Source organism: Anabrus simplex, chromosome 2 (genome assembly GCF_040414725.1).
Source record: "Anabrus simplex isolate iqAnaSimp1 chromosome 2, ASM4041472v1, whole genome shotgun sequence".
Lineage (NCBI taxonomy): Eukaryota > Metazoa > Arthropoda > Insecta > Orthoptera > Tettigoniidae > Anabrus > Anabrus simplex.
In genome coordinates, this window is record NC_090266.1 from 1,133,315,010 (window position 1) to 1,133,327,153 (window position 12,144).

The 12,144-nt window shown below is 40.1% G+C and overlaps 1 protein-coding gene across 1 annotated transcript in view; it reads left to right on the forward strand.

Moving 5' to 3' along the window:
- Apoltp (Apolipoprotein lipid transfer particle) overlaps positions 1-12,144 on the forward strand; it is a 668,275-nt gene that overhangs the window by 462,254 nt on the left and 193,877 nt on the right. Inside the window, exon 48 of the mRNA XM_067142082.2 lies at positions 8,542-8,723. Coding sequence (XP_066998183.2) covers positions 8,542-8,723 — 182 coding nt within the window. The remainder of the gene's footprint in view (positions 1-8,541; positions 8,724-12,144) is intronic.

The window sequence follows — 12,144 nt, forward strand, 5'->3', positions numbered from 1 at the left end:
GAAGGTTGTTGACGCAGCATTGCAGACTGCCGCCATCAGAACCACCTTTCCATTCCACCATCAGATATAAGTGGCCAATAGGTGTGTGGCCGGCTCCAAACAGATATCCCAGGTTGAACAGAGTCCATGATATTGCAGTCACTGGAACATAAACAAACACAACAGAAACTTGGAACTGAAGAAATAAGGCCACTGGCCTAAACTATCGATGACTTAAAGTTGAGTTCCAAGGGTGGGTTTTTGTTTTTATTTTTTTAAATAACAATAACAAGACTCCTTAGGGAGATCCCTCTCATAGTTCTTGGATGCACCAGCCCCTTGGCAAGTGCTATTTCAGAATTTAGGACAATAAAAATCTAAAAGGAAATCTGCCAGAGTTTACCCTAGTACCAAAAACATTACAAAATCCCTAACTATGCATATGAATAAAATTCCTATCTTAGCCCAAAATACATTATATTCCAGTATATCTAATATGGTCACAAATGACCATCCTAATTACAACTAATATTCCTAAATAACCTATAAGATCCAAGAGATTACTGGCAAGACTTTTCCCCAAAATTTGCTTATAACTAAATAAATCCATAATGACTACTAAATTAAGTTACCATGTGCATTCTTAATCACCCAACATTAAGAAAAGAACCAAACAAATAAAAGGAAGAATTTAGAATGTTGCAAGAGAACTCAAAACAAGGAAATAAATAATTACGTTAGCTTGCAACCACCTTTGATGAATTGAGGTTAGTAAGTCACTATTCATTTACCATGTCATATACTCATAAAATTTTAATGCAGATAACTCACATTACGTATTACATGTCACACCAGTCAAATTAAGGCGCAAATCAAAACAGGAACTCAAAAATGAGAAACGAGAGCGATGCAAAAGTGTGCATACAGAAATCCAACTCACTGATATAAGAAATAAAAAGCACAAGTACAACCTTCATACCAGAGATTACCAGATAACCGCACGACACACAGGACTACCAAGCTTATCTCTCCTCCGACATACACACATTCAACATCAAACCACCAAAATAAGTGCGACGATTTCTGAATCAGCATAACCAATGAAATGGTAAAAGGCACAGACGACCTCAATACTGACTCCATCACACAAATACAGTACACACACACACACACACCAAAACACCCGTGCGATGACACATCAAGAAGTACCCACAATAGAAAAAGGACAGAACATGACCTCAAGTACCCTTGAACTTATCACACGACAATGGGACTCTTAGGGCCAATATCGTACTCCCAGGAGAGGAATGGCCTTACAGCACCTTAAGCCCTAAGTCTCGGTAGACACGATATGCCTACCCAAGGCACCCAAGACAAACACACAATTATATGCGAAAATGGAAGGACAGATACAGCATGGCTACCCAATTTTGAACCTTACTCAGTTTACAGAATCCCATACTACCGCAAATTGAGTAAATGAATTTAGAAGACACAAAACCCATAATGCAAGAAATTTTTAAAATAGAGAAAATCGAACAAGACAAAACAAGCAAGAAAATTAATTGCAGAACTCATTCTAAATCGTAACACCTACAAAATATTACTACAAGGTTTTGATGATGAAATTAAAATAACCAAAACAAATCTTAATGACCTACAGACCTCTATGACTTTAACAACAATTTATAGCTCAGCATGACATGGAAATTAACATTTGCAGGGAATCTTCCTAGTAATCATTCTACAATAGCAAGGGACATTTTCCATCTAGGCACCTAATACCAAGAAAAAGATAACGAGGAATCTCATACCAGATACACTATCGCAGCCAATGTAGTACCCTTCCTAGGAAGTATAGGAACACACGGGTAAAAAAATATACGTGACAGCTCACCCAGTCATTGCAAAATCTAACATTGTGCTTTTTATTATTTTACTCCAGAAAAGGAATGTTATAGACATGCCTTAATACCTCGTCCAGTATCCATTGGCTTGAACAACTTGTTGGAGCCAACGTAGCATTGGCTCAACAAGCTTCCTAAAATATTCTTCGTCGAGGGCAATCTCCTCCCGTGCAGCCAATGTAGTGCCCCACAAAGCATCATGTGAACGTGGGGGAGCATGACACCAGTATTTCTTTATATGGCATTTCCACCTTGTCCACACAGGTCCAATGGGCTTCAAGTCTGGAGCTCAAGGGACCCAATTAAGCAGTTCAATGGGGTCTTGCTCAGGAAATCAGCCCCCAACACAACCGCTCATGTGGATTGGAGAGTTGACTTGCACAAACTGTAATTCCTCATCCGGACACCACACTCTCACTCTCAGAACCATAATGTTCTGTGCAGAATGTCAAAATATTGGTCCAATGAAAGATGGTCATCTATCCAATGAAGTACTCCAGCCCCAACAGATGACATCCACCCTCAACACGACACAGATATGCATCCATTGCATGAATACTTGGTTGTATATCTTTTATCATATTGGGCTGTGCACGGTCTGTAGATGTGAACTAGCCCCACTCTGCTGAACTGAAAAAGTTTCATCAGAGAAGATCACACGATCCCAGTTATGATTTAACTCCATCTTGGCAAAAGCGCACTGATCGACTGTCTGTTCATCAGATAGAGACTCTTTGGCAGCAGCTTTTCTGCAGTGGAGTCCAGCTCCTCGTGATCATTTACGAACTGTGTATGGACATCTGGGAAAATTGGTCACCTGCGTGAGCTCCGCCGAGTTTAAGAACCGGTTCTCCTATGAAGCTTCAACTAACCTGTTGTCTTCTTCCCTAGTAGAAACCTGCTTTAAACAATTGCCCAGTAGACTTGCAATGTTCCCTGACACCCACCACTGCAGTATACATTTCTGAGCAGCCCTTGGCATAACACCACACTGAATCGCTGACTCATGAATGCTAAAATAGCTGTGTTGGACGAGGGCCAGCACTTGCTCTCTTAACAGTTGTGAATAATGTGCTATAACAGAATTGAGTGAAGCATTGGGTAGCATCAAAGTTAGTTCAGCCAAACTTGGTATGCTCATTGCCTGCTGCCATCACAGAAAATCCATTTGGGAACAAAAATTTTTTCATGCCAGGATTCTAAGCTTGGTTGTTATGGTAGATGCAAATTTTTAAGCCTACAGCTGACCCACTGCACTATGTATGAGCGTACCAGGTACTTATAATTTCATAGTGCTGTTTGCAAGTGCATATCATGAGGAGGAGAGAGAAGGGATAGGGTAGAGTGAAAACAACTGACACAATTTTTGAGAAGGACGGGCCATGTTGCAAAATGCATCCAGCTGATTATACAAAGCCGAACATAACCAAAGTGGACTTTTTTATATTTCTCATTTCCAGAGAAGCGACAATTTTCTATTGTTCATCTGTACCTTCTTACCTCTCCAGTACTTTCAATGAAATCAAACTTATCCTACAATATCCATAACTGCTGGGGATGGTGACGTAAAACCCCTAGCAAAAAAATAAATAAATAACTGCTGGGGATGTTCTTAATTTTTCAACTGGAGAAGTAAATCACTTTTTTCTTCTAACTTGAAAACATTCCCTTTCTTGGTAAGATTATATGTTACTGTGCTAAAAGAATGCTCTTATCACAGCAAAAAAAGAAATATATGAAATACATGAAAACATTAAAAAAAGGAACACACAGTAGAATAAACATGAACAGATTAGTTTGGGAAAATACATCCCAGGAAGAGGAGAAGTTTTTATTTTTTATTTCAGCATCATTGTTAGTCTGATCCATAAACTAAACAACAGCAGCATTAACATTACTGTCACTGCACTGGATAGTCTTTGAGAAGCCCCTTGATTCAGGTTATGCACACTTATTGTAAATTCTGTGTAAACATTAAACTTACACAAAATCCTCAATTCTAGAGAATTCTGGTTTTCAAGAAAGTATCCTTTATATGATGCATTATCATATTATGTAATAAGCCAAAAAATACTTCTTTTCTTTTTCTGACTAAATTTATCATTCCTAGATGACTATCACAAGAACAGAAATACAGAAAGGGAACATATAATAGAATAAATACAACCACACATAAAAGTGGGAAGAGGAATCGCGGGAAGAGGAGATAAAGTCAAAGATAGAAACATAAAAGGACAAGAACAATCTCCGCATCTTCATAATCTTCCATCTTAAAATATATTGGATCTCTCCTTATCAATCCTGTTTCTTCTTTATCCATTTCTCTTAGGCCCTGATGAGCTCGTTTCTGCTCCCAGCTTGCTAAAAAGGGCAGGCTTCAACAGTCATCGAGGGGCCATCTTGACGGACCTTTAGTCTTGATATGAGCTGTTGCTACAAGCAGAATTGTACAAGTGGGAAATACATTCTACCAGAATGTAAAGAACTTGGTATGGTGCAAAGAAGTTCCTATGAAATGTAAATAGATAATGTGCAAGATGCACTACAACCCTATATTAATGTATGCATAAAAGACTTGGACATTGACAGCAAGAGATGAGAGTAAAATTCAGGCCAGTGATATGAAATTCCTGAGGAGTATGTCAGGAAAGATAACGAGAGACAGAGTTAGTACTGTTGAGGTCAGAAAAGAGATAGGGGTAGAAAAACTGAGTGATAAGATGGAGAAGAATAAATTGAGTTGGTTTGGACTTGTTATGGAGATGGAGGAGAGAAGGATACCAAAACAAGTGTTGGAGGCTAAGATAAAGGGACAGTGGGCAAGAGGGAGGCCCAGAGCTAAATGGATAGACTCGATCAAGAACAGTATAACAAAAAGAACAGTTATTGAAGAGGAGTGGTGGAAGGGGAGGCAACGGTGGAGAAGTACCATCAACACCCCGACCTGGCCAGAGTTGGACAAGGGGAAATGAAAATGAAGACGAAGTAGGATCATCCTTGTTCTTTTGCATTATCATATTTGTACTTGTCTCCTCTTTCTTCTGCTCCCTCTTCCCACAATCATTTATCATTGTGTTTATCCAGTTACGTGGTTTTTCATGTTCCTATTCCTCTATATACACTGACTGACAGAGCAAATGCAACACCAAGAAGGAGTGGTCAGAATGTTATGCCAATTGCAGGGTAGACTGACGTCACTGAGGTATGCTCATGATGTGAAATGTGCCGCTGTGCTGCGCATGTAGCGAACGATAAATGGGACACGGCGTTGGCGAATGGTCCACTTCGTACCGTGATTTCTCAGATGACAGTCATTGTAGAACGTGTTGTCGTGTGCCACAGGACACGTGTATAGCTAAGAATGCCAGGCCGCCGTCAACGGAGGCATTTCCAGCAGACAGACGACTTTACGAGGGGTATGGTGATCGGGCTGAGAAGGGCAGGTTGGTCGCTTCGTCAAATCGAAGCCGATACCCATAGGGATGTGTCCACGGTGCAGCGCCTGTGGCGAAGATGGTTGGCGCAGGGACATGTGGCACGTGCGAGGGGTCCAGGCGCAGCCCGAGTGACGTCAGCACGCGAGGATCGGCGCATCCGCCGCCAAGCGGTGGCAGCCCCGCACGCCACGTCAACCGCCATTCTTCAGCATGTGCAAGACACCCTGGCTGTTCCAATATCGACCAGAACAATTTCCCGTCGATTGGTTGAAGGAGGCCTGCACTCCCGACGTCCGCTCAGAAGACTACCATTGACTCCACAGCATAGACGTGCACGCCTGGCATGGTGCCGGGCTAGAGCGACTTGGATGAGGGAATGGCGGAACGTCGTGTTCTCCGATGAGTCACGCTTCTGTTCTGTCAGTGATAGTCACCGCAGACGAGTGTGGCGTCGGCGTGGAGAAAGGTCAAATCCGGCAGTAACTGTGGACCGCCCTACCGCTAGACAACGCGGCATCATGGTTTGGGGCGCTATTGCATATGATTCCACGTCACCTCTAGTGCGTATTCAAGGCACGTTAAATGCCCACCGCTACGTGCAGCACGTGCTGCGGCCGGTGGCACTCCCGTACCTTTAGGGGCTGCCCAATGCTCTGTTTCAGCAGGATAATGCCCGCCCACACACTGCTCGCATCTCCCAACAGGCTCTACGAGGTGTACAGATGCTTCCGTGGCCAGCGTACTCTCCGGATCTCTCACCAATCGAACATGTGTAGGATCTCATTGGACGCCGTTTGCAAACTCTGCCCCAGCCTCGTACGGACGACCAACTGTGGCAAATGGTTGACAGAGAATGGAGAACCATCCATCAGGACACCATCCGCACTCTTATTGACTCTGTACCTCGACGTGTTTCTGCGTGCATCGCCGCTCGCGGTGGTCCTACATCCTACTGAGTCGATGCCGTGTGCATTGTGTAACCTGCATATCGGTTTGAAATAAACATCAATTATTCGTCCGTGCCGTCTCTGTTTTTTCCCCAACTTTCATCCCTTTCGAACCACTCCTTCTTGGTGTTGCATTTGCTCTGTCAGTCAGTGTATTATTTATCACTACAGGGCGAGTTGGCCGTGCGGTTAGGGGTGTGCGGCTGAGAGCTTGCATCCGGGAGATAGTGGGTTCGAATCCCACTGTCGGCAGTTCTGAAGATGGTTTTCCGTGGTTTCCCATTTTCACACCAGGCAAATGCTGGGGCTGTACCTTAGTTAAGGCCACGGCCACTTCCTTCCAACTCCTAGGCCTTTCCTATCCCATCGTCGCCATAAGACCTATCTGTGTCGTTGCGACGTGAAGCCAGTAGCAAAAAAAATATCACTTGTTTGTTCCTTTCTATTAATTATCTTGATAATCCTATGTGAATATTTTTTTAACCATATGAGGTCATGAAGATATTGTATAAAAATTATGAATGGCTTGTTTTGTAACTGATGGGAGATATGGAACTCGCAATTTGTTATTCACGTCAGATTACAGGAAGATGAAAATACTTTGGTTTAAAATACCAGGGTGGGGTGGGGTGGGGTTTTTGTTTATGGGGAGGAAGGTGTCTTTACCTGGAGGACATTTCCATGGATACAGCCTTATGTCTATCCAGAATAAATTTTTAGAATAATTCTGAACTATTTATTAAGAAGTTTCTTCCAGAGAAATTCCACGTGTTAGTCTTCAGAAAGTATAGGCAAATAAATGAATGACAGTTACTAAAATCTTAAGTTATTCAGTAGTGTAGTGTCTATAATTTATACCTTCTGTTAAATGTACTAAATGTTTTAAAATAGATGTTAGAAAATTTGTGTGTCAAAAGATATCCACGTAGATTTTGTGGCATTTATGTTATAGAAAAATCTATTTTTAATGTATCAAGAACACCCAAGTAATAGTTACCCACATGGAAAGTGTCCTTAAAATCTTTCTCATTGATAATAGTGAAAATCTAGTACTATAGTCTGTGTCAAATGGGAAGTTGTTCCAATTGTGGTTGTTTTTGTGAAGTAAAATTATTTTGGCCTGGCGCAAGTGATATTTAATGCAATGAAATTTTCCTCAGAGTGGGTGGAATGACACGACAACCTATTACCCACTTAGTTGGACAATTTTGAATAACCTCTTGAGGCCAAAACACTCCTCCTTTGATACAGAGTATGTATATACTGTACATTGTAGTGATACATGAATATCGTTGATTGAAAGAAAATATGAGGGTAATCCCAAAAATAATGTCTCCTATTTTTTATAAATATATAGACCTGTTTATTTCCACAATGGTTTACATCATTTTACAGCTTGAACATTTAGCTGTTTTTCTAGATAATCACCATTTTGGTCGATGCATTTTTGTAGACGCTGTGACCGTTTTTGTATGCGGATGTCATACCAGCTCACCACCATGTTGTTCAGGAAGTTGTGAGTGGCACTTCGGGAAACCTCAGGGACCAAAGTGCAGAGATCATCCAGGATGATCTGCCGATCTTCATGCATGGTTTGCTCAACCTTCATGACTGTCTCGGCGGAAATTGACTGTCTCCCCCTCCTTTGTTCATTCATCGTGAATTTCAGTCCGACCGGCTGCAAACTCTCTGCACCACATACGAACATTTCTGACATCCATGCACGACTCACCATACACTTCCCTCAATTGGCGATGGATTTCAATCGGTTCAGTACCTTTTGCGTTCAAGAACCGAATAACTGCGTGCCCTTCGCACTTGGCGGTAACATGCAACGGAAGCTCCATTGTCAACGCCTGCCAAGTCAAGACAGAGTGCCTGAGTGTGGTGTGCGCATGTTTATATGTGAGCACGGGAAACACTCTTCACAGTATTGTGACCAACAGCTACACGAACAGAGTTTTGTATTTATAAAAAGTAGAAGACCTCATTTTTGGGATTACCTTCGTAAGTACACAGCCTAAAAATGTATTTATCTTTGTTCAGACTGTTTAGAAGCACTCAGGTTCAGTAGATTTCTACTGTATTTTAAACAGTGGCACAAATTCAAGTTTTACATTATAGAGATTATCTAAATTCATCCCATGCTGGGGATAGGGAAAATATGTAACTTAGCTACCTTAAAGTGCTGTTATAGAATTTTAATATACAGTTTATTTTAATTAACTGCAGGAATAGGTGTGTAATCTTCTGATTTTGTCTTTTTCTTAGGATGTTACACTTGATGGTTTATACTTCAGTGATGATAAAGATCTGTTTGTTTTAACAACTGATCTAGTGTATTCCAATGTGAGTGATAAGAAACTCTCTCTCTCAGGAAAGATAAAGGACAACTCTCAAGGCAAAACAAGGGAATATGGTTATGAAATTCTTGGAGACCATCCTGCGACAAGGTACGCAAATGCATTTAATTGTTGTGAGAATCCTCCCATTCATAGTTAATCTCATGTTTCCTATTTCACACAGATGTGTGGGCTGTACCTTAATTAAGGCCACGGCCTCTTCCTTCCCACTCCTAGCCCTTTCCTGTCCCATTGTCGCCATAAGACCTATCTGTGTCGGTGCGATGTAAAGCAAATAGCAAAAAAAAAAAAAAAATGACAAGAAAAATAAAATACTTGTGGTGATGATGATGATGATGATGATGATGATGATGATGATGATAAGATAAAATGTTCATTCATGTTGGGTGTCAGCTGATGACACGGCATAAGGGAGGATAAAAACATAACACAACCAATTATGATACTTATTTCAACATTCAAACTTTAAATTCAACTTCAACTACGCTTGTTTTCAGGATTTTCCCCGAAAATCACATTTTAAGAAAATCTTTTATATTATTAATTTTACCTTCAAGATTCAACAAGCATATACTTCCCAGCCTTAAAGGAAGACCCCTTACATCAATTTTATTTGTTAACTTGGACTTTGACTTGTTGGAAATTTTTAACCCAACATGGACGAACATTTTATCTTATCAATATCATCATAATCATCACAAGTGTTTTATTTGTCTTGTCAATTTTTGTTAAATCTTTTAGCTGAAGATGTTCTATAATTGGAATGAAACATGTCCTATTTAGTATCATACTCAGAGATTAAGCTGGATTATGTTATGTAAATAATAAACTACCTATAAGGAACTGACAAGTATTGGAAGGTAGAAATCTCCTTGAAACATAACCTTAACCCTGTAGTAAGCGAAGATGCGATGACAAAGACATCCTTCTTATGAATGAAAATCCACAGCCTGTTTCCAGTCATTCGATCGGGTCAGGAATGGAATGGATGAAGCCCCCATCTAGCGGCGAGGATAGGAATTGTGCTGGCTACCAAAGCATGTTGCACTCCTCTGGGGCAAGGATTAATGAATGACAGATGAAATGAAATGATATTGGAGAGTGTTGCTGGAATGAAATATGACAGGGAACACCAGAATACCCGGAGAAAAACCTGTCCCGCCTCAGCTTCGTCCATCAAAAATCTTGCATGGTGTGACCAGGGTTTGAACCATGGAACCCGGCTGTGAGAGGCTGGCACTCTGCCACCTGAGTCATGGAGGCTCATATATCCTCCTTATCTGAACTCTAAATATTGAAGTTTCAAGCCTGTTTATAACTCTTGGCAGTCAGTGTTGCTAAGTAAGCCTACAATTGACGGTTGTGTTGTTGTAAATAATAGTAAATTATTTGGTCCTAGGAATGAGATTATTCCTTAATATTGTGCCAGTTAGCGTGTTTTGGTTACTATAATTAGAATATGCATATTTTTTTCTGTATGTGTGTGTGTTTTTTAATTTTAATTCCTTCGAATTTGAAAACTAAATTGTGTAGTACTAGTGTGTTCAATAAGAGGCAAGTTGTAGTTTAACATAGCTTTAAATGTCAATCTTACTATAAGAAGTCAGGGCATGTTACAATTTATGTGCATTCCAAACCACAGGAACTTGTAAATCCCACACACATTGACCGAACATCAAATCCAGGCCATAGAGGTGGGGAGCCACAGTCACAGAACTACCATTCTCCACAGTGATAAAGTTTGTCAGATAAGCACTGGTATTTGACTGGTGCAAAATAGCATAACTTTCAACTAGAGAGACAGGAATTTGCTAACAAATTAACCAAAATTGACACGGTTTTTAAAAAAGCTCTCCTATCAAAAACCAATCTAGATGGAACGCATGCTCAGCCTATTAAATCCGAAGAGTCGTCAGTGGCCCGAACAATTCCACAAAATGCTCATGAAACTGAAATCAAAATAAAACAGTGGGTAATGGAGAATCGGACATATTTTTTCTGACTGATAGGGGCCTCTTTGCTGAAGGTATCAGTATAGAAACAAAAGTGTGCATCCTAACATGAGAACCATGTAAACCAAGTGGACCATTCCCTAGAGATACAATCACAAAAAGGTCATTTAGTACCTATTATTATTGTTGTTGTTTATTATTATTATTATTATTATTATTATTATTATTATTATTATTATTATTATTATTATTATTATTATTATTATTATTAATCAAACACAAAAACTGGTTAGAAGCTAGACAAATTTTGGTTGTGTTACTCTCCAAAGCCAAATGCTGTGTATTGTGAGCCCTGCTGGTATTTCGGTGCCAACAGGGAAGGGAGAATTTGGCGCAATGGCACTATTCCTGACTGGTAAGGCCTGAGCAAAAAAGATTAAAATTCATGAGGCCAGTCATTGTCATTTGCGAACTGTCTAGCATTTTCTACTTGGAAGAAAAACACAGCAATTGAGAACCAAATTTCAGATGAAAAGCTTAAGTGGAAATATATTTTCTTCCGCATAACTGATGTCTGCCTGCTGTCATTTCTTGATGGATATGGTACTTTTGCATCCAGTCTCATACATGGCTATGACAATATGGAAGCTGCTGGTGTATGGGTTATACTGAGTAATGACATTCTGAGCATAAACAGTGCATCTGAGTGTTATAAAACGTGTTGCTCATAGGGTTAGTCGTGCTGCAATAGCACTTCCTGACCCAGTGAGGAAAGCAATGGCAAACTACCTCACTCCTCATCTTGCCTAGTATGGCTCATTTTGGTGCTGCCATTGGTTTTTGGGGTTTTCCTATAACTGTGTAGCCTTTGGTGGTGCTATTTGAGGATCCAACCAGCCTTCGGGCTGAGGACTAAACATACATACATACATGCATAACAAGATGGTTATCACATTTTGACTGTCTAGTGGCTATTAGAAATAACTTCTCCTCTGTAACGAAATTCTTGAACGCAATAGTACTACACAGTTCTAAGTCCTCAGAGAAAGAAGATGCGCTTTCGCTAATTAAGAAACTTGATAAATTTGATTTTGTATTGTTATTTACACTGCAGAGCAAAGTACTGAAGATATCAGCATAATCTTGAAACTGTTGCAGAGTAGGTCAGCTGATATTGTTTTTGCCTGCACATTGTTAAATTTTCCAATTTGAGGGAAATCTTCTGTTGTTTTTTAAGTGAAGTACAAGTTCTTGCCAATTCTTGGAATATCAAATGTGAATTGCAGCAGAAACATATGAAGTTGGTAAAAAATTTAATGACAAACTTTCTTCCGGTTCAAGAATAAGTGATCTCATGAACATCTTCGAGATATGTGTATTTAAATGTTCTCCCGATGTAATCATTACACAGTTGGACATCCATTTCACTAGCGTGAGATCCGTTCTAAATTTTTTTCATTTCTCTCCCCTCTAAAATTAATTAGTCTATCTCGAGAACAACCGGAAATTCAAAAACAGGTTCTCGTTGAGAAATACTCTTCAGATCTTTCAGAGATCCT